The sequence below is a fragment of the Choloepus didactylus genome, chromosome 5 (genome assembly GCF_015220235.1).
Source record: "Choloepus didactylus isolate mChoDid1 chromosome 5, mChoDid1.pri, whole genome shotgun sequence".
NCBI lineage: Eukaryota > Metazoa > Chordata > Mammalia > Pilosa > Megalonychidae > Choloepus > Choloepus didactylus.
In genome coordinates this window covers 152,055,868-152,079,275 of record NC_051311.1, presented here as the reverse complement: position 1 = coordinate 152,079,275, position 23,408 = coordinate 152,055,868, and the positions used below count along the sequence as shown (strand labels likewise).

Below are 23,408 nucleotides of genomic sequence, written 5' to 3'. Positions count from 1 at the left end.
AATTGTGGTGCTGTGAATAGCATGGTTTTGTCTACTGGAATGTCTTCTTGGTTTTTGATTCCTCAGTGCCAGTAGCTGTTTTAACAACTATCACGAGCTGATCAGGTCATCATTAATCAGGGTTTTAACTTCGTTTGTTTCAAATCTTTAAATGCATTGAGAAAAAAAATCACAGAGAATTATTGCCCAAGTCGAGGCAACTTAAAAATAAGCCGACTGGATTAGGGAAATAAATTAGGTAGTCTGTCATTCAGAAAGGATGCATTATCCATTTCTAACTGCTGCTTCATTTCACCCTAGATAGAAAGCCACTTTATACAGTTCAAACGTCATTTTTAACGTTGGCTTTAGCGCTGGTGTTTTCTTTGAAAAATATTAAGTGTTTACGTGAGAAAGGAATCCTGTTTTCCTTGTACTTCAGAGGTTCTGCTGCAGAGATCTGCAAGGTGAAAGGCTGGATTTTTGCAAATTTTCCCAGAATGACGATTTTCTTCATGCCTTCTACTTACCACATAAAGTCTCTAGTGCTAAAGGTTGAACTTTGGAACTCAACTGAGGGCCTCCCTGAGGCCATGTGTCTGTGCCCTAACTGATCCCAACACCTGAACCTATGGCAGCTAATGAAGAAAAAACATTTTGGGAGCAAGGTTAATAGTGAATTAAAAGTTTTACAAATGAAGCACATACTGATTGGTTTCCTAAAGACTTTCCAGTGTTCCCCTGTGAAAGTGATGTTTTATTAGCATGTGCAAGGCCGGGTGTTGGATTTGCAAAGTACCTGGAAAGTTGAAGTCAGCTGCTACACATCTGTGCATAGCAGTATTTGCTACCTACAGCTGTCTCCCCTACATTCTGCTGGGCCAACTGTAGATAGAGTTTTCTAATGCCCGTGAATATTCCCAAAGAACAGGGTAACCAATTGGATAAAAATTGATAAGGGCTGCTTCTTTCCGCCTGAGAGGGGCTGCCAGGTTCTTAGGGTCCCAGAGGGCTCCCCTTGGGTCATTCACTTCCTGTCGGCTTCACGGTTTGAGATGCATTGTTTCCCCAAAGGCAGCTTCCAGGAATACGGATCAAAGCGGAGCCTGGAAGCACCCCCCTCTCGGCCCCCAAATACCCAGAGCCCTTTCTGAAAAATTAAGCATGCTATGTTTGCTTGCACACTGATTGGGGCGCGCCGGGTGCCGGGAGCAATCAGCGTGGACTTCCCCAGCGCTGATGTAATGATGATGGATGCGGCGACAGCGCGGGTCCAGACGGCGCTGCGCGGGGATGCAGAGCACTTGCTAATGAATTGGCTGCAACTGCCACATCTGAGAGCGAAATCGAGCACGGAATTAAGACGCAGAGACCGGGGACCGGCAAGCTGGGGATTGGGGGCGCCGAGAAAAGTGGTTAAAGGTGCGAAAAAACATAGAATTGGAACCGTCCGAGGAAACAATAACGTGAAGGCAACCCGACGTGAAAGCGGAATGAGAGGGAGTTGAGGCAAAATTGGCCATAACCACATAGCCTAAAAAAACAATTATTATAATAAATGAGAACTCTGCTTTGTAAAGATTATGGTTTCTGCTTCCCCCCCCCCCTCCATTGAGGCTCTAAGTGATGGAAAGATAGGGAGGCTTAAGGCTTTTTGTATAAAAGTGCTGTTTAAAAATGTAGGTCCCCATCAGAATTCTTGAATTTAAGTCAGTGTTGCAGTTTTTCTTTGGTTGATTTTCAAGCTGAGAGACGCTGACTGCTGCATCCCCTGGTCGGTGTTACAGGAAGAGTTAAATGTCTTGTTTTGCAGGAGAGTGATGCAAGTTCAAATTTATAATTTAGAAAGAAAAGACTCATCTGCAGGTAGGTTGCTAGTAGGAGAGGGATTAGATTTTAAATGGGGTCTGGAATTAATTGTGCCCTGAGTTAAGGCCTCAGAAATTACAGAAGGTTCAGGGATAGTTGAATGGGAAAAAGCCCTGATTGTTTGCTTTCAGGAAGGAATGTTTATCCCTCCATTTACCTGTGGAACTTCAAGTTTTGGGAGACGTATACTGTTAGAGCAGTTTTCCTTGATTGCATTTTTTCCCCCATATATTCAAGCTGCTGGGAGTCAGTCATCAGCTACAAACTTTTTCTTTTCTCCTAAGCATAAAAAGTCAAGGGGCATGCCAGCAAATCTTGTATGTAATGTTTCAGTGGTGACAGGGGTTGAAGGAGAAACGTGTGGAGTTGTAAGCAAAGGAAACTATATAAGGGGGTGGGAGTAGGGGGTCAGTCCCTTTTCATTCACCTTGAAAAAAACATCCGTTTTCCTGGGAGAAAAGCCTTTAAAGTGAAGCAGTACGTATAACTATTCCTTGATACTTATCTCCTAAATAAGTTACAATTTGTTATTTAAGAAATTCCAGGTTTAAAAGGATTATTATGGAGCTATTGCCTCATGATGTTTCAGGATTTCATCAAGAATTTTTACCAGTCCCTCCTAGATCTAATGCTTTAAAGTAGCAGCTTAAGACTGAGTTTCCAAACTCTGGTTACTAGACTTAGAAAAAACCACCTCAGAAAGCAGACCCTCTTTTCTGCTCACTATCTCTGTGTGCACAGATTTGATGAGATGTGAGAGTCTAGAATGTCAATACTTTCTTCTTTGCAACTGACAGGGACAAAGTTGTGTTTTTATCAGTACAATAAGCTGATATCATTTATAGGAATATACAGGAAGCAGCTGTCTTTTTTGGCAAACTGCCATTTTTATAGCCCCATTCCAAGCATAAACCACACTTTAAAATAATTAGTTATTAACTAATGAGATCCCAAAATAAGTTGTCAAAATAGAAAAAGGGGGTAGGTTTTTGAGTGACCAAGGCCTCTTTTTAAAAAACCCGTTTCAAATGAGGGGGTAGGAATTAGCATTCTGTAAGATTCTTAATTAGTGCATTTTCAATCAATGCCTGGGGCTTTACCTCTTCTCACATGAGATTTTCTCTACCTTGATGAGTATTTGGAGGGTTTTATTGCTTTGTTAAAATGAAGTCTTTTGCTTGGGGGGAAAAACCAACAACTACACAAAAACCAAGTTTGTCAACTTGGTGACTTGTCTCCTGATTATTGTTAATTAATACTCTCTACTCAAGGGAGGGACTTAGCTCTTACCAAGAATCCCATCCCTTCGTGTTTTTTCAGGTTCATTTGCTTGTTTCTTTGTGCAGTTTTAACTCTGTAGACATTCTACCCAAATTCAGCCAATAAAACCAGGTGGGTGTGATTTGAAAGAAGCAATTATAGTCTAGTCAGTGGTTATTTATCCAAAATGGTTAGTAATGGAGTGTTTTGATTAATTAAACATTCTTGTTAAAGTTTCAGTTTTTTAAATATATATTGCCAGTTTTCTAAGAAACCCTGAAATATATGTAGCTACACCAATGGTGATTGAAATTCAAGACACACATACATTGTATGTATCAGGTGCTGGGAAGACAGACACAGGTCTTGTCCTCAGGGAGCTTATAGTCTGGAGGTGGGGTGGGGGGGTGGTAGGTTCATGCAGGTTGTTGGAATTCAGTAATAGGGATGCAATTCATTGGTTCATCCAGTCAGCCACTATTTAAATGAGCACTTGCTGTTGTAGGTGCTGGTATAAAGTAGTGAACAAAAATGAACATATTGAACAGTTTTTCTCAAGCTTTAGTGAGCCTGATGATCACTAGTGCTTGTGAAAATTAAGGTTCCTGGGTGCCTCCCTAAGTGAAAGTAATGCATTCCACCCAAGGTGGAAGTCAGCTAACTGCGTTTTTAGGAAGCACTGTAGCAACATTGAAGCAGGTGGTCTGTGTACCACTCTTTGAGAAACAGGGATATTGATTGGATTGGATCGTTCTCTTGGCATACTTTAAAGGTAATATTTGAGTCAAGCTTTTTTGGAGGATGTTCAAAATAATTAAGAATTTATTCTCAGATTGTTGGAGCTAGAAGGGACTGAAGACGTTTTCTCCTTCAAGGGTTCATTGTCTGGATTCATGGAAAAGGTTGGAGAGTCTATGATCCCTTAGAAATTAAATGAACACATCTGTGCGCAAGAGTAATTTTTCAGGGCAGAGCATCTGTAACTTTTATTACTTTCTTAAAGATGACTGTGCCCTACTCCCAAAAGGCCAAGTCCCACTGTCCAAAGTCTTGTCATTTAATAGATGAGAAAAGTGCAGCTCAGCAGGTTTGCTGGAGGCGATGCACTGAACACCTTCAGGGGGCGTCATTCAGTAGCTGCTGATGAAGCTGGCATGATGAAGCTGCCCCATGAAGCTGCCCCATGGCAGCCCTGCTTAAGGAAGTAATGCTGCTTGTTCAGTGCTGTCCTTTGTCTGTGCTCTGTAAGGAATGTTTCTGAATTTGGAGTGGATCTTACAATTGATATGTAAATTTAACGTGGTGCTTCTTTTTTCTTTTTTTCTTCTAGAAAAGCTGTTCTTAAATAACTTGTGTGTTTTACAATGAATGACACTTGATAATCAAAGAGAAACAATAGGACGTTAGTGGAAGAGCTGGTGCTTCCAAGCCATGTGCCCTCTGGTTCTGAAGCTTTCTGGCTACTTGAATTCTAGATCAAAGGGAATTTATTGTACAACAAAGAAAGCATTTGCAGTTTCCTTGCAAGTTTTAGTTAAGGATGACTAGAAACATTTCATCCGGTATTTTAACTCTTTTAGTCAGTTAAGCAATTGCTTATTTCATTTTACTAATTGTTTAATTAGTAAATAAGCAGATAACTAGACTCAAGAAAAGCCCAGCCTTAAATGCTGCAATCTAGATGGTTTGTAGAAAACATGCCTGAGAGGATGCTTTTTATCTTTTCTTGTATTCTCTGTAAATGTAGATCTTGAGTGCAAAAAAGAACATGAGCCAAATAGAGTGAAAATTGGTGAATGATGAGTTAGGAAGATTTTCGCTTGAATGAAGCTGGTGAAAGACAGACTAACTGAGCCTGCCTGGAGCAGAATTTGAATATTTCCTAAGTGATCCCACGTTTTGCTACTGGCAATATTTTGACTTTTCCTTGTGGGTTTGAGAACATGTTGTTCTGTCACCTTTGTTTGTTTTTAAAAAATGTTACTTAAGTGAACTGAGGTTTTCATGTTTTAAGAAAGTTTAAGAGGTTTGGATTACAAAACCTGAGTGAATTAGGACTAAGGAGTATATTGCAGATCAGATATTTTCGTGAGGGAAGCAAAAATGACATCCTGCTTCTACTTGAATTATCTTCTGATTCTGAACTTTGAGTAGAGCTTGAATATTCCTTTAAACATCTCATTAAAAACCTTCCCCTGGTTTGGGAAGTTGTCCTAAAATCCCTTCCTAGAAAATCAGCCATCTGAAGAGATATTTAGATATGTGGCTTAAAAGAGTTATGCGACACATGGATTTCTATAGATGCAGTTGAAAATTGAGATTCTAGACCATTTAATGACAGGTGCCATGAAGGCATTTGGGAAAAGTCCTACATTTTGGATACTTTACTCTATTCTTTTCATTTTCTGTGTGTCAACAGAATTTGGCTGGCTTGTTAAGAAAACTTTCAGACTTCCAGATTATGACTTGCCAAGGCTCTAGGCTCCTCTTCAAGTGACAAGTGAAGTGGGTTCTTGAGGAAGAGTGTGTTTTTCCCCACGTTATTTGAAGTTGATGGTGTTGTTGCTTTATTTAGGCGTTATTGGGAGACGTGAGCTGAAGTAATGCGAAGACGACATGGAAGCCCAGTCCCACAGTTCCACGACCACTGAGAAGAAAAAAGTGGAGAATTCCGTAATGAAATGCTCCCCTCGGACAGATGTCAGTGAGAAAGCCGTGGCTTCCAGCACTACTTCCAATGGTGAGCAGCCAAGCCTAGGTCATTTCTGTGTTCCTGCATTCCTTGTGAATTGAGCGTCTGCACCTGGACCACTTTGTTCTACGAGAGGCTAAAGAAAGCTAATGGGGGTGGAGAGTGGGGCAAGGGCGGGTCCGGCTGGCTTTAGTAATCTGTGTTTTGGCACTCAACCTACACATTTTCTTCCAGATTTTCTAATTTGAGATGTAAATGTGATAGGCTATTTATTATAGGAAGTTCCTGTTTTGGCATTTGGGAAATCATCTTGATTAGTCCTGGCAGGAGTTCAAAATGCTTTGCATTTCACCATGGAAAATCTACACTAGTTGGAATAATTAGTTATTGCAAAAGACATAAAAGTTGCATTGTCAAAATTAGTGTCATGAACCCATCCCTCCAAATCACTCCCACCCTCAGGGCCCCAGAACCAGTTTTAAGTAGTCCACACTAAAGGATTCTAAATTTGTCAGTGGTTGAACCTGGGGGTGACTCTATTATCTGATCCACAGGTTTCAGTGTTGCTCGTTTATAAAAGCTTAACTTGCTGAAGTGTATTCATAGATAACATAGAGCCACTCTTTGTATAGGCTGGGTTTTTAAATTTTAAGCAAAGTGTTGTGAGGCATTTCGGTTCAAGCTTGGAGTACTGAAAATAAATGCCAGAGTCCCCTCTGGTAAAAACAGGCAGAATAAGTTACTGGTAACCTTCACTTCCTTTTCCCGCTTTCCTATTAGTGTGCTTGCTTCTTGCAGATTTCATAGCCACTCCTGGCCTCCCTGTAATTTCACTCCACTTTTCCATTGGACCCTAGGAACCTGGCCTGTTCTCCCTTTGCCTGGACACTGATTTGAATGAGCTACCTGCTGCCTTGTTCCCCATGGGCTTATGTTTTATTTATTCTAAGAAAGATTTTACTAGGTTGATTTACAATTTTTTAAAGTATACAATTGGGTAATCAGAATCTGCTTTGGAAGTTAACTGCAGCTCAGGACCTAAGACTACAGTTTAGAATAAGGGCAAATATTCAGTTTAAAAAAGCCTGCACCTTCCTGTCCTAAATGTGGCATTGACTTGGTCTGGCACGTCTGAGGAGCCTGGAGCCCGTTCTCCTGTGCCCATCCACATCTATGGAGGATGTGCATCTCATCTGCACTCTTGTGCCTAATTTAAGGAGTGTTTTTAGCTGGCTGTACTGGAGAAAGAGGGGGTTGGCTGTGAAACCTACTTGCTGATGAGTCCAGTTTAAATGGATACTTAAGGAGATATATTTATGTCCCAGAGTTCTTTCCTTTATCAGTTAAAATAATGACTTGACTTTACATATAAGGAAGATATGTCTATATTTTCCCTTTCATTTGTGGCATTTACACTCAGGACTGGAGCTTGTTTTACTTGACCAAGAATATGTGTGTTACTCTTCCAATGTGAAAATAGAAGGCATATTTTCTCCTTTAAAAAAAGTCACCCTTATTTTTCTTCTCGGAAATTTTTAAAAAATTAGGCTAAGCAATTATTTCAGAAATAGCGTCAATCAGTACATGCAGTTTTGGTTATTTGGGTAGCTGTTAGAGTCATTTTGTAGGAATAAGCACTTTCTGCATGTTATGCTTCATGAGACATTGACTTTTGGTTGTTTTTATAGTGTGTGTGTGTGTGTGTGAGAGAGAGAGAGACAGAGAGAGAGAGAGAGAGAGAGAGAGAGAGAGAGAGAGAGAGAGAGAACAGGTGAGAACAAGCTGGTAGAAGATGATACTATGCTCTGTGGAGCCTCCGTGGGCAACTGTCCTTTTCATGAATTAGAGCAGAGTAATAAACAGTGTTCTGATCTTTTGAAGACGCTGCTGCTTCTGCAACCCCCACACCAGGACACACACTTGGGGTTCCCTGGTGCTACCTGTTTCTCCTGAACCACTCTGACCACAGGTTGCCCTCATAAGCCTATTCAGAGTGGCAACCTGGAAGCTACTAGAGAAACTAGCCAGAGAAGGTGCATGATGATTCACAAAAGTTAGTCCTATACTTTGAAATAATTGCAGATCTGTTTCCTGAACAAGATTCCACTGCCTCCTTCCACTGGCCTGTGCCTTACATGTCCTTTCTTAAATGTGGATCAGATCTGTCCTGTTTTGCGGCCTGCCTTCATTTTTGGTCAAGCTTGCAAGGCACTTGCCTGAGTTGAGCTGTCCTAGAAATCCTGGGACTGCTGACCATTTTTTTTCCAGTGTGTCTGTTTCCTCCAAGAGATTTATTTTTTTTTTTTAAATTTTGAGACCACATAAAGACCTGACCCATTAAAAGAAAGATGGAAGTGTTAGTTTTAAAACATTGGATTGCAGTCCTATTAGAAAATTCCAGGGGATAAAAAAGCACACAAATTTAAACACAGGAAAAAGTAAAACAAAGGTAAGTGAACTTTTTTCTTCATGATTGCATAATATAAGCAATGCTAATAATAATTGTAATCATCTTTTTACAGAGTATCCCATAGTTTACCAAGGGTTCAGGGTCATGCTGACTAAGAGGATTGGAAGTGGGAGAACTGCAGAGCTTTTTCTTTGTTCTGCAAGCTCCCTTCAGGTGATGCATTTCCTTTCAGCATTTAGCAGTGTTCAGTAGTCTAGTTAATGCATGGGGTTTGGTTTGGGATTCTGTTTGGGGTTTACAGATCTGTTTGTTGCATCTTTTGAAGGTTGAGGCTGTGTGTGTGCTGGCTGGTGGCTGCTGTTGCCAAGGCCTGTCAGTCTGTCTCGCTTTCGATCTTATCTCGTTTTCTCTGCAGACATTTCGGAAGTGCTTGGATCCCTACACTGAGGTTATTCACCAAAAAGAAAAAAAGAGTCATGGGTTTTCCTGTAATAGGCTCTTACTGATAGCTACTGTTTTCAGGGGCTTCTTACTCTTACTTTATATAGCCCTGAAATTCAGGGATTTGTCACTGAACAATTAAAAATGAGTCCAGCATCAAGAACCAAATGTATGTAATTTTCTCTCCGGTCCACAATATCACGATTAAAATCAAACAAACGAACAAAAAAGTTGCTATTGGCACTCGTGTTAGTTGACTTAATTAACTTTTCCAGGCCATTATGTGCTGCAATTTGTCCTTGATTGTGAGCCTTCCAAGCCAAACCACGCACATTCCTTTGCATGTCCTTACAGATCTGTTTTCTTACTTTTCTCAGCTGAGTGTCTGTTCCTAGGATAACTTTCAGACCGAGTTTTGTTTAAACACACATACACACAATCAAAATGTATGGCTCAAAAACCTTGAACAGCATGTTAAATAAGTATTTGCCACTTAACACTGGAATTTAAAATAATACAAGTGCAAAGCGGTATTCTACATTTTTGTATGGGAAAAAGACAAGCCAAATTTGACTTTTTTTCACACTGAAGAACCCATATCAAACGTAATGCCTTTGGTAGTCTTTACCCGGATACTAAGATGTGTGTTTCATGTGCCCATAGTTTGATTTTTAAGGTTTAGTGTTATTTATTAAACTTGAATGCAAAGGACTTGACGTTTAGTTTTCTCAGTATTTTTAAAGTGCAAAAGGATATAAGTGATTGCTTTTGGCATCTTAGAAAGTGTCTTGCACAATCAAAATATACTCAGATTCTAGGTGTCATAAGAATGTGCAAGTTGGTTAATATGCTAATACTAAATACCTAAAATGTCTTAATAATTGACTTGCAGATGATCTGTATGCTTCCTATATGGCTTTATACTCTTTAAGCTATATATTGTGTTTTCTAACTAATAAAAGTTTTTTTTTACCTAGATCTTCCAATATTTTGAACATTCTAGTTGTACTATAAAATTTCCTTCAATGACTTGCAAGTACTGACTTTTCAACTTGAGGTGTTTTTTCTTATTTTTGCCGCATGAAGATTTTTTTTTAAGTTGCAATCTGATATTTCTTATTAACCTACTACTCTGTTTTAAAAATGAAAGAAACTGGTGTTGAATGTGTGTAGGTTGTGGTTTGGGGAATCCTTTATCAGATCTAATAGTTATTGGGAACATACCTTGAAGTGATGGAAAGCAGAAATTATCTTAATGGTGATGTAATGTGACACCAAAGTTGATAGATTAATAATGGAGAGGAAGTTCTCTTGTTCACTTTGATTCTTTTAAAAAGAAAGGCTCCTCTGCTGAAAAAAAAATTCTTTGAGATTTGTCAGAGGAAAGTATTGGCATCTACCATAACAACTAAGGAAATGCCATATATATATATATTTGTTTTGCTTTTGCTTTAACATTTGGTTACTTCCTGGCCCTGTGATTTGCTTTCTTACTGTCCATTAAATAGATGTTAATTGTGATATTTTCTGTCTCCAGGTTGGAAGTAAGATGGCTGTGAGTTTTGTTGAAAGTTTGACATTCAGCAACTTGCCCACCATGAATTCTGGTCTCTTTGACCTTTTTAATGTTAGGAGTCTGTGTACCTAATTCTGCTCAGAAATGGGCAGGCGGTTCCCACCAGATACATCTGAGGTTGTGAGTTTTGGGTTTCTTGTCCCTTTAGATGTTCAGCCCCCTTTTCTTGGCCACATCCCACTTCCTGGCACATGACGATGAACAGAAAAGATTTCAAATTACAGGGTGTTGATTAGGACTTCACAGCAGGTTTTGGAATCTGAAATCTTGGGTTGAGTTCCGGTAATGCCGAGGACTAGCTAGATGAGTATGGGCAAATTAACTTCTTGAAGTCTGCACATAGTAACAGGTCAGTAAGCTTCAGTCAACACTTGTTATTAGGACAAAGCGTGTGGATGAGTTAGATGTTATGAATTCAAAACAAAAGGATTATGTTTTCTTGAAAATACACACGGGTTTTGAAATTAAAGGAAAAATGTTTGGCAAAAGTAATTTTGAATTTGATGGACTCTGATGTCAGAAAAACAGTTCAAGATGTTTCATAAATCCCAAGTGTGACCAAGTTTGCATATCTTAAGGAAGGATGTATAAAAAAACAAATGTTTCTCTACCTTCCTTTTACATGTCTGCATGCCTTTTTAAGCCACAGAATGGGGAAGATTATTTTAAGAAAATTTTGATTTCCTTAACTTTGAAAACTAATGTTGTACTGATTATGTCTTAGCTTTAGAAGCAGCATGTGTACATCCCTTTCCCTGATGTCATTTTCTGGGGTGACCTTTCTGGTTAGTGGTAGTTGTTTAGTATTTGAGTTAGAGTGTATTCTTTTTAAAGAGCTTTCGCGTTTTTAAACCAACTGATGGCAAATAATCCGATTCTCATGAGATCCCTGACTCTTGAACTCCAAACTCTTATTTCTGACTCCTGTTGTTCAGCTCCTTGTAGATAGAACACAGGCTCCTCACACATCCCAGAACTGCAGAGTCCACTGTATTCTCTATTTAGGCTAAGTACTTCTGTCACTGTGCAGTCACCAGACTTAAAACTGCATCACTTTCGACGCCTTCCGCTCTCCTGCTTCCTGTGCCCTAATAGTTTTGAGGTCCGGTAAGTTCTTCTTCAGTTATTCACTCATAAGGCCCTTCAAATTTTAGACCCCACTGCCTCGTGCCTGGAACATTAAAGTAGGCTTCTTTTCAGGCATCTTGCCTTTGGTCTTTGCTTTTCTCATCCTTAGGACTTGCACCTGCAGGATTAATTTTATTATAGCCCTGCTTATGTCACAACTCTACTCTAGAACCTTCCATGACTTTCAGCTACTTAAAGAATAAAGTTAAAACTCCTTTGCTTAATATTTAGATTATTTTCTATAATCTGACCCCTGTCTAACTTTCCAATCATGATGCGCCATTACTGTATCATCCCATCCCACAGCTTGTGCTTTAGCTAAATTGAAGATGTAGACTTTGCCTTTGTTGATATCTTCCTTTGTAGACTGTTTTGCTTACGTCGCTACAGGTTTTAATTCTTTTCAAATGTGAATAGGTGTTTCTCAGACTCTTTCACTCCCCAATGGCCATATGGTCTTACGTCCTTTTGGGAACTATTTAATAACATTTAATTTTTACATTGCAGTTAAACTTTTTGAGAGTAACATCTGGTTTGTCACTTTTCTTTTTTCCTAATGCAATGTTTTCTGTTGCTAGGAGGGTCTCAGCAGATATTGAATGAATGAACCTGTGAAGTATGTAGGCCTGCTAGAAACTTCCCCGGCACAGTGGGGAAGGGGGTGTGTAACACAGTGTTTTTGTTGTGGGTAAGGGAAATGCTATGCAGCTAGATGCCAGGGTTTGAATCTTAGTCCTGTCCTTTAATTGCTGTATGATCTTGGGCTAATTACTTGACATCTCTGAGCCTGGTATAGTCAGTACCCCAAAATGTTATCTGTTATTAGCAATAGTAATAGACTATTCTGGATATAATTTGGCAGCAGTAAATTCTTTGTTATGTCTCATCTCACTCCTCTCAGAACAAAATCCTTTGTTAATAATCTAAGAACTGTTAAGCTTCAATCCAACCGAGAGAAGGTATTGGATAATAAAAAATCCTTGCAATTGTGTTGGTCATCAGTTCCTAGTTTAACAGGTCAGTAGATGACATGAGCTAGGATGAGGACCCAGTATTTCGAATCTCTGGTCCTGAAATTGACCCAAGTTTGATCTAATGAATCAAATTATTTTAGGGTCTTCTCATTCATAAATACTCATTGAAAGTATTGGATGAAATCAGTCATTTTGTGCAAATGTGCTTTCCTAAAGGTAATGCTCCTTTTTTTTCTCTCTTTTACATAACTAGTAGATTTCTCCTCTGAAATAACAATTACTTGGTACTCTCCAAACTTGAGAGTAAAAAGAAGTCAGAGCCTGATGTTTTCTTCTTGTGGAAAGTTTCTGGATTACCTTTGATTACTTGTGATCAGGTGGTACAGATATTTCAAATTTCTAGAAACAAACCCATCAGAATCAGGAATAGCAACCAAATAGCGGAAATTCAAGGGACAAAATGCTTACCGTGGGAGGAAAATCTCCCTCAAGGCAGATAGCTCTGTGGCCTTCCATCACACCCCAGTCTGGCCGCCGAGGTGAGGGAAGGCTTGCTTTTACACGTAGTCTGCTGCATGGAATGCTGGTGGATACCAGCCAAACTGAGCACTGACCACCGTCAGGGTTCCAGGAGGAGAAGGAAGCAGAGACGGTGGAAGCAAAAAACCCCATTGTCACGTGCAAGTGTTTCCAAATACCTGAGCTTTAATTTTTATTTATTTATTTAAAATTTACATATAGTGAGATTTGCTCTTTTTGTCATACAGTTCTATGAGTTTTGACAAATCCATTAAGTCATGTAACCACTGTCACAGTCAAGATACAAACGAATTCCATCTCCCCCCAAATTTCTGCAAATACATAGTCTTAAAATTTGGCTTAGTAATACATATCATAAGAGTCACCACTAATAATAAGTCTTAGGACTGCAGAAGATGCTGTATGTTTTATTATGTTTCATGTTTGAAAAAATCCATGATTTTTTAGGTCCTTTTAACACCTTTTAACAATGCTGATAGTTCCCCTCCTCCCATTTAAATATCTAATGTTGAATTTGTGGTAGAACGACAGTGTTCTTGAAAACTGTCCAGAAAAGTACAACCTAGTGTCTCTGCTAGTTTCAGTCTTTCTTGAGTTAAATCAATGTATTGTTTCCTTTCAGACCAATTTAAAATGACATTTTATGTTTAAAACTATAAGGCAGCCATATTAACAAAGGCTTTTGTTTGCTTGTTTGTTTGTGCTCCTTTGAATTAATTGAATGAGAAGGTTAAAATCAGAATGTTTAATGTGCAAGCTATCTAGAGGGAAAAAAAATCAAAGTCTTGTTAAATTTTTCCTATTTCCTTTCCTTTTTCTTTTCTTCCTTTCTTTTTTAATAATCTTTCTCCTTTTTCTTTTTATTGATAGGAGTTCATATCAGGTAGGGAGAATTATTATATCAAAGCCACTCCTACTCCGACTTAGGCTGCTGATTTTCCCTCTTGCTCTTTTTTTCTTTTCTTTCTTTGACTCTTTCCTCCTCTTGGTCTCTTTCTTTCTCCCCCCTCTTTAGTTGTAGAAAGTTGAGTTCCATCCCAATTATTAAATCTTAGGAGACCATTCCCACATGGTTCCGTAAATGGTAGTTTCATCCTTCCTTCTTTCATCTTTTTCCCTGCTCTCTGGCTTGACAGTTGAAAAGGTCCAACTGTGCCACACAATGGTTTGATTGGTTTCTCTGGGGGAGACTTTTCCCTGCCTCATCATTCGCCAGGCAGGTGGACCAGAAAGTCTCTTGATTCTTTTGTTGCCTCTCAAAGTCCGAGGTCTTTGACTGAATAAATCCGCCGTCATGGGATAATTTGCTAAAAGGAGACTGAAAGATGTGAGAGAAAAGCTTCACGACTTGGGTGCTGCGTTAATGAAATAAGGGGGCCTTAGAGTTTGCAATTGAAAAATCACCAGGAATGCAATGGGTGGAGACTGGCTTCTTTTATTTCCCATAATAAACTTTCAGTTCTGTCCTTTAAAGCATGCTTCTTTACCTTTGCTGTCCTGCTGGCCCCGGGTCTATTTGCATTTTTACCCGTGTTTAACGGGACAGCCCTGTCCGGCTGAAAGCTGTTGGGGCGCTGTGTCTAGTTAGTCATTAGATTATTACTAGTGGATGGAAAGAATTCCATATGACAGAACTAAGGTTGAGTTAACACAGGACGAAAAGTAATTTACAGATAGGCTGTCCCCAGCCATCTTTGTAGCCCCTGATAAGGTTTCATTTCAGAATGGATAGGCGACATTTCCACTTACGAGCCCATTCTGCAACACCTGTGATAACAGCTTCTGGATCCTAATTGAAATTGGTTTCAAAATGGATTTTCACTTTTCTCTGTCTGTGGAAAATATTGAATGGACGCAGAGCTGCCACAGAGAACTCCGGACCTTGGAAAATGGAGCAGGAAGCTGGGATCATCTTTCATAACAGTGTCGATGATATGACAGTTTTGTTATCTGTCTTATTAATGAAATCATTGATCACCTGATGAGGGAGATAATAAACTGCATTCCACCACTGTTGGCAAAGCTCAATTAGATTCGTATTACAAATAAGGGGGAGGAAAAAAAAACCCAAACAACAATGGAACTGCAGTAGTAAAGGTCGATGAAAACTTTTCTTCCCGAGTGACCATTTCAGATCCTAAAATTCTGAACAACTGCAGTTCAAGCAGCTTGAAATTGCAGAAGCCAACATTACATTTGGGGACTTTCTTTTTGGTCCCGAATCAAGGGTCACTAGCATTTTTAGTAAAGACTCCTTAAGTGCAATTCACAAATAGAAGGGGAAGTTCTGAATTGTTGAAATGCTTTGGGGAGAATGAGAAAGAAAAATCCACAGACCCTCTTCCTCCGTGCCCCCCGCCCCCCATGGTGAAGGGATTTGGGGCTTGTCTCGTAGGTATATTGGAAAAGGAAGACCAGACTGAAGGGTTCATAACTCAGGTTCTTTGAAAGAAAAGTAGTTTATCATCCCCTCCCCTCTTAAAGCGCTTTGGGAATCCTAGTAAGCTGGGAATTAAGTTTGGATTTAATGAGGTGGCTCTATTGTTTGGTGTTTGGCTGCTCTGGAATGTGCTCTCTGTTTCTCTGGAAGGGGATAGTTTTTCAGGAGGGGAAGAGATGCCGATGACTTCTCATGTTTCACAGTGAATTGTACTCCTAGGTGTTTCTCCATTCTGTGTAAGCAAGGATCAATCCAGTCCCATCTGAGCTTGAAAGAGGAGCCCTGATCAAAGGGCCTAATGATGTCACTGATCTCTGGTGATTGATTAGGAACAGAAGTTATGGAGAATTTTGCATGCTTGCCTCTCCTTGTAATTTCAAATTCATTAGTGTCTACCATTAGGGTAGCTTGTAATCAGCAAAATTACAAAAATGAGTGATACAGAAAATTGTGTTTTTCTTCTGGATCTGTCAATCTATGTCTGTTTTTAAGTTTATTGGAAACCATGCTTGCATTTTATAAACAACTCCCCCTCTTGAAATATACTGCAAAGAAATAGAATCCTCTGAATCAGTTGGAATAAATATTTTGGAATTCTACATACAAATTGCAACAACTATTCTGGAGTGAGGACATGTATATTGTTTAGAAGACAATTCAATCATATACAGATATTTACTTGTTATCATTAGGTAGTCATTAAATATGTTTACATGTTTTATTACTTTGGAAATTTAGGTGTTTCATATGTTGTGTATTTTAGGTTTTTTTTTTAAATGGAACTTTAGAACATTTTCCCCTTGCCATTTAAGAGGATGACTCATTTCTGTATGTGTATTTATTTTTAAAAATAAAGACAAATGCCTTTCATGCCAAGAGGTGACATCTTATGATGGGAGAAAAGGCAACTTAAAAGGGAAAATAAAGAGAAGGAGAGGACTCTTTCTGGAAGTGCTCTTGACTGCACCATAACCACTGGCTTAGATCTACCTGGAGTAGGGGTTGATTGCACTTTGGATGAGAAATTAAGCATCAGGAAAAAATCCATTTTGGCAGGCACTGCAGCGCAAGAAAGAAAAGTTGAATGCAAAATGAAGAATGTAAGTTATTGTTAAAGTTACTGTTACTTTCTGTGGTTTGCTGTTGGTTGTCAAGTTGTATTGCTTCATGCTTGTTTTATAGTTAATGCCTTTCATAGAAGACTTCATTTTGGGGACTGCTCCCTGAGTAGGGTTGATAAAAAAAGGTATTTAGAGTGTTTATGTAACCAGAAGAGAGCATGCAAATGAGCCTTTCTGAGAAACTGTGAGGCAGTTTTGAATACTAAGCTTACCGGGTGTCAGAGATGCCCCCTTTCATGGATTAGTTTTTGTTTCCATTAGCAGTGATAAGATAAATAGTCCCAAACCCTTGCCAATAACCAAAAGAGAACTCGAAAGAATAGAATAGTGACATGTAAACATTTTCTGGTAAAATATGAATCGAATATTTAGTTGAAGAGCTCTACTAAGCATTTAAGAACTAGAAAACACACAGTGGTCCATTTCACATTATGTAAAAGTCAAATCTGTCTTTAAAAGTTATGTTTCTAGGTTTGTTTTCAAATCCTGGCAAGTTTCAGAGCAGAAAAGTTCTTTTCCTATAGATGTTGACAGCAGTTCCGGTGTAGGCTAGCAATGTTTTATAAATAGAGTTTACTTAGCAAAAACCATATGTATGCCCAGTGAAATAACCTTACATTTATTTATGTTTTGCTTTATAGAAAACATGTGGCCCTTGACAAAGCCTTTGGGCACTTTTCCACAATTAAAGAGTATCATGCTTGAAAAAAATAGCTACCGTCTTAATGAGAAACTTTTTCACATAAATTCAAAGCTCTTTCTTTGATCAATTTCACACAAACTCAGAATATTTTTATCCACCAGTTTGTCCCTCAAACTTGAGTGAATTGGGGAAAAAAGGCACGTAAATGCTTTATTTATGTATATGTATATGTTGTGTGTGTGTGTGTGTGTGTGTGTGTGTGTGTGTGTATGTGAGTATGTGTATATATAAGAATCTAAAGATTAATTAGACCCAGTAATATGAGAGTAGCAGCATGAAGTCTTAGAGAAGTTCTATTGTTGCTTATTCTTATTTGGTGACTGTCTTAGTTTGCTAGTGCTGCTATAACAAATACCACTGGCTGGTTGGCTTATGCAACAGGAATTTATTCTCTTCCAGTTTGGGAGGCGAAAAGTCCCAAATCAAGGTATTGGCCGGCCATGCTTTCTCCCAGGTCTGTAGCTTTCTGATGGTGGCTTGCCGCAATCTGTAAGTCAGTCTCTGCCTCTGTCACATGATCATCTGTGTCCTTCTGTCTCCTTGTCACCCCTTCTCCCGCATCCACGTTTCTTTTGCTGATAAGGACTCCAGTTATCTGGCATCTAGGCCCACCCTGGTTCAGGATGGCCTCATCTTAGTAGGATCTTCAGAACTCTTGGTTACATATGAATTCACATCCACAGGTCTGAGGATTAGGACTTGAATGTGTTCTTATGGGGAAATCATTCAATCCCTAACAGTAACTAGTGTTGGTACAGCACAGGCAGTAGTCCTGTTTGGTTTGCTTTGGTTTCATTTTCTTTAGATGGAAGAGGGAGAACATGGCCTGGTGTACCTGTTGCGATGCCTTCATGTGGCTACTGGCAAATAAAGTATCTATTCCTTGATCCTCTTTCCAATAGCAGTAGATGATAAGCAAAGAAAGGGATGAGAAAGTGGCTTGTAAATCTCTTAATCCACACTCTCTCTCTTTTTTTTTTTCTTTTCTTGGTTGAAAGAACTATGCAATTACGTTTTAAAATGCATTCTTTTATTTACTACTCTTTCAAACAGTTCAGGATTGGGGGTGGAATGCAGAGAAGAAAGAAGAAAGAAGTTGTTTCTTACCTTAAGAAAGAAGTTGTTATATTAGTTGAGGCAAGGCTACAAAATATTGCTTAGTCACCATTCTGGACTAGATCAATGATTTTCAACCTGCCGGGAGTGGGGGGTAGGGGGTAGGGGGTTGTCTTGGGAACAGGGAGAAAGTCAGTGTTTAAATATAGAAACTTCATGACACTTGGGTTTCCTAATGATGCAAATGCAAAACTTGCATATAAGTGCTAGTATAATGTATCTTGTTTTAATTTGGGGAGTCTGTCACTTAAAAATAGAAGTAAGAGATTATATTTGCCTTTTTATAAAAGGAGAGAGTTAAATTTTTATAGAAAATATTTCTTATGAAAGCACTGTCGGTTTTGCAAGCCCTAGAAAAATCGAGCTTCTGCCAGTATGCACTCATAAACAAATATCACTTTTGCCAAGAAAGAAACAACACTTTATGGGGAAGGGTCTGTGCTTGCTTTTTTTCAAGTTCTTAAGAATCCAGAATTTGCAGAGCCGTTCTTCTAATAGGTAGGTTTTGAAGCCCCATCTTTCTCTGGTTAAAAAGAGCCTGAAAATACAGGCTGAGTGATTAGAATTGCTCTTTGAAGGAACGTTTATTTTTGAGAAGAGACTCCCAATGACTGGGGAACACAAAACTGAATCTTTCCTGTAAAAATATGATATAATAACCATGGTGGTGACAAGCTTACTTTATTGGGGCTGCACATCAAGATCCATAAGATTCTGCTTGCACGTCACCTCATTTCTGAAAATCAGGGACCTGGATCAAATGATTTAAAGAGTTCTCTGTCTTGAATATTGTGTCTCTAGGACCATTCATCTTAAGTTCCACAGGAATTTGGAAGAATGTAAAATGACAGGAAAGATGTCACATAAATAAGAGGGGCTTGAAAGGAATGAGTTAGTGTAATTTAAGTTTAGAAATGTAAAATGCACAAGTCCCTTGAAATTAAACTGCTTAAGTCATATGTATGTGTACATCTTTGGTTAAAAACCATGAAGATTTTGCTTAGGCCAACACATGCCATCATATTGTTGAATCAGAACAGTTGGGTGTTTTGAAGCGTAGTCTACAGATACCAATTTTGAGGTGCAAATCCAGGGAGATTTTTGCTCAATTGTGACTGAATTGCTGATAATTGCAGGTAGCTCGCTGCAAAGACAGTCAGTCCTCTGATAGCTGTGGTGTGTGTTTTCTTGATTTAGACCTGGTTCTGTGTACTGTGCATGCATCCAGTCTTTGTACAGTTGTCTTCCTGGGAGTGCGTAGGCTTACTCTGGGCTTTGACTGCAGTAATGAGCCTTTTGACTTTTGTGTGACTAACTCTTCCCAGACCACGGACCCCTTTTGAACCTCTTGAGCATCATCATAGAGTGCTTTGCATCGTTTTGCATTTGGCATCTGGTTTTATGTAGTTATATTTCATCATGGCTTCACTTAGAGCTCTTGCAAATGTCTTTGATGCTAATTTGGTTGCTTTAAACTTTTTGGAGTGGAAACAAGAAAGAAAACGAAGAGTACAATAAACCTTGATTACTAGACCCCTAAACGCTGACCTGCTCAAGTAAGCCATATTTTTAATTTATGTTTTGAGAGTGGAATTTATAGGCAGAAGCTGGGGAGCATTGTTACTGGAAGGTTAGGAAGTATTGATCAGATGCCAGATTGGGAAGTGTGCAGGGCCGCAGGTCAGAACACCTCCTCCCCTTGTCTTGAATGAGCACCATTCTTCACGGGGATGCCTTGATTCTTTTAAGGAAGGTGCCATATCAGCTAAGGAAGAGGAGATGGTTCCTTATACAGCAATTATTAAAATAATGCATTTTGGAAAGTTCTGGTAAAAATGGGTTCTAAAGGGCTATGAGGAACAAAGGGCACTTCTCATTTAACCAGTAGCCCAGGCAGCCTGCTCACCACAGCCTGAGACCCTAGAACTTTTCCATATTCTCTGCTTTGATCTTTCTTAAACTCCACCCTCCCCCTTTTATGAAAGGAATACTTGCTCATTGGGAAATTCAGAAATGTATAAAGAAAAACATAAAACATGGCCTGGAACTTCACTACCCAGGGATAGCCTTGATTAACAGTTTGGTGTTTTCAGTCTCTTTCTCTCTCCACTCATTTTTTATATTGCCTTATTCAGGTCTTTGCAGAGAGCATTTTCCTCTCATGGACCACTCTTCTCAACTCGACTTTAATGGTTATATAATTTATTCAGCCAGTCCGCTATCATTGAAGATTTAGTTTTTTCTTTCTTTTTTTTTTCAATTCTAAATAAGGATGACATGAAAATCCCTGTGAAAAAGAAACCTGTGTGCTTTGAATACATCTTACTAAATTAGCTCCAAGGAAGGCACTACATAGATTTCTACCATCTGTACATTTTCAGAAACACTTATCAGCATCAATGAAATATTTGAAAAGATACAACAGGTGAAGAAGTCATCTCGTTTTTGAAACCCTTTAGTTGAAGTATGATATACAGATAGACGAGTGCTCGGAATATAAGGTAAGTAAGTAGGAACTTGATGAATCTTCCCAAGGCGACTATACCATGTAAACGGAGCTCAGATCAAGACAAAAGCAAAGCAAAACAAAACAAAACAAAACAACACTGCCAGCACCAGAAAGCCCCTCTCACGCCCTCCAGTTATTCCCTTTTCCCCAAGTGTTTGCTCTGTTTACCCATTCTCTAATACTGATGGCCATTTGGATAGTTTCCAACGTTTGGCTGTTAGGAACATTCTAGAACCTGTCTTTAGCTGGACCTATACATACATTTCTATTGGGTATATACCTAGGAATTGTGCATTATGGGGTATGCATGTGTTTAGCTTTAGTGGATACTACCTCCTGGCTTTCCCAGGTAGTTGTACAAATTTGCTCCACAGCCTTGTCAGAATAGGTATTTTCTCTAAGATTTTCATTTTGGCCCTTCTGTGGTGGTATCCAATGGTGGTTTTAACTCATCCCTAATGACTGATGGAGTTAAACGTCCTTTTAGATATGTATTAGCCGTTTGGATATCTTCTTTTGTGAAGTATCTGTGGAAGACTTAAAAAAAACTTGGGATAAATAATTGTTTACCATTTGTTCTGTCACAGATTTGAAACATCTTTGTCAGACACCACCTTAATATATACTTTAGCATCTAGTTCTGAGCTGCTTTATTCTATTCATCTGTCTGTACCTTTGTCAGTACCATATTCTTTGAGAAATTATAGTACATTTCATCTGATAGTACATGCTCTCTGTTTTTATTCTTCCTTCCAAATGATTGTTGGCCTTTAGTTTTTTTAGATGAACTTTAGGGACACCTTTTTGTAATCATATTATAGATGCGTTATGAAGTAAAAGTTTAAAATATGGATGGTTACAATCAATTTCTGCAATAGCAGTTACCTCAGGGGAGAGAGGAAAGGAAAGGGGATGGAGAATATTCAGTTATATCTGTACCATCTTATTTTTCTTTTAGGAAGAAAGGTTTTATGCAAATTTAACGTGTTAAATATGAGTGGAGGTTACCTGGATGCTGCCTTTGTTATTCTCTTGAAATATTTCATAATTAAAAGTTATCTTGTTGGACTCTTGTTTGGACTTGTATTAAACTCCTCCATTTAGGCTTTTTTGTAATAAGATTGCTTATGAGAACAGGCTTAGTTGTTTTCTGCCGTGTGCTCACAAGGTTGCTTTCTTTGCAGGCGTACGTCAAACACATAGAAACGCACACAAGCTTTGGCATCCACAGTCTGCACTCTTCTTCAGTAGTGTTTTGGAAGAAAATCTGTCACTTATAAGAAAATATGTAGGAAACAACAGTTGGCAAGACCAAACAGGTGTTTGCTCTATTTTTACTATTTATACTTGAACATGTTCTGGAAGCAATTTACTTTTACTTCTGTCTCATCTGTCTTGAATTGAAAGTTGCAGGTACATTGATAAGTACTTTGGTTAATGTAAATGCCTCTTGTATTCTCTTAGGAGAAATGCTATTCTCCAGCTTCTCTACATCCGGCTGCATTTTTATCAAGTCACAGCAGCTGCCCTCTATACTTTTCGATAGTGGTATCTGTTACAGGAGGCTTTTTTCTTCTGAAATCAGTCAATGAATCAATGAATGAATCAGTCAATGAATGAAATCAGTGAATCAGGGCTTAGGTCTGGGTTAAGCCTCTGTCGTCTGTTATTGTTGAGAGGTTACACTGATGCCAACAGAAGAATATGAAGCTCTTTATTTTTTAACTTGAGTTCCCCTCTCCTTGGAGTAGCGTTAGTTAATGGATGATTTGGGGTACTAGAATTAAGATGATGCTGGTAATGGCCAAATTGGGAAGGATATTGTCCCAGTTTTGCTGTGTGTTAAATATGTTGCTATGATGTGTGTGCATGAAGCAGGACTGTTAGAAAAAGATGCAAATTGCAGAGACCTGTAAGAACGCCAAGTTAGCAGAATATACATCACTTTGAAGATAGGAAGTGTTGCCGTCAAAAGTGTAATTCCAGTAGCTCCTTAAGACTCAACTTCAGACACTTGAAAGCACGCCCACACCCTGCTGCCTAAAGCTTTTGGAAATAATTGAGACATGAGTCTTGTTTACACTCCAAATTTCAGATTATGCTGCGTTTTGTTGGCCTTTTGTCTAGGGAGATACAAATTCACCAGTCATGCCAATAAGTACAGAAAAATTGCCAGCCCATGGAGAAATTTGAACTTCCTTCTTTCCCCGTAGGAGTGTCTTGAGGAAATCATGCATGCAGTAGGACTTTTCATGTTTGGGGCCTCCCCAGGGGAGTTCTGTCTAATAAGACCTTTTCTTTCTTTGTAAGCACACTCAAATACAACAAAGATCAGGAAGAAGTTGGGGACAGAATGCAGGGAAAGAAAATATAGAAAACTTTGGACTGTCCATGTTTTCCCAACTACTTTGCACCCAATTCCATGCGATCATAAATGCAAGGTTCTTTTTTACTGCTGTGCTGCCCTTAGATAACAAGCTTTATTGAAGTCCTTCTGAGGCCAGGCACTTTATTTGATTCTAGGGATTGGAAGATTAATAAAGTATGGGGCCTGCTCTTAAAATACTTATAATTGGATGAGTAAACAAGTACACTTCAGTAAACTTATGAAGTGCAATGTAAATCATATTCACAAAGTAACAAGAAAGAG

At 38.9% G+C, this 23,408-nt stretch overlaps 1 protein-coding gene across 1 annotated transcript in view; it reads left to right on the top strand.

Moving 5' to 3' along the window:
- The window catches only part of GLI3 (GLI family zinc finger 3), a 274,283-nt gene that overhangs the window by 7,859 nt on the left and 243,016 nt on the right, over positions 1–23,408 (top strand). The window contains 1 exon segment of the mRNA XM_037837138.1: positions 5,684–5,848. Coding sequence (XP_037693066.1) covers positions 5,725–5,848 — 124 coding nt within the window. The 5' untranslated portion in view covers positions 5,684–5,724.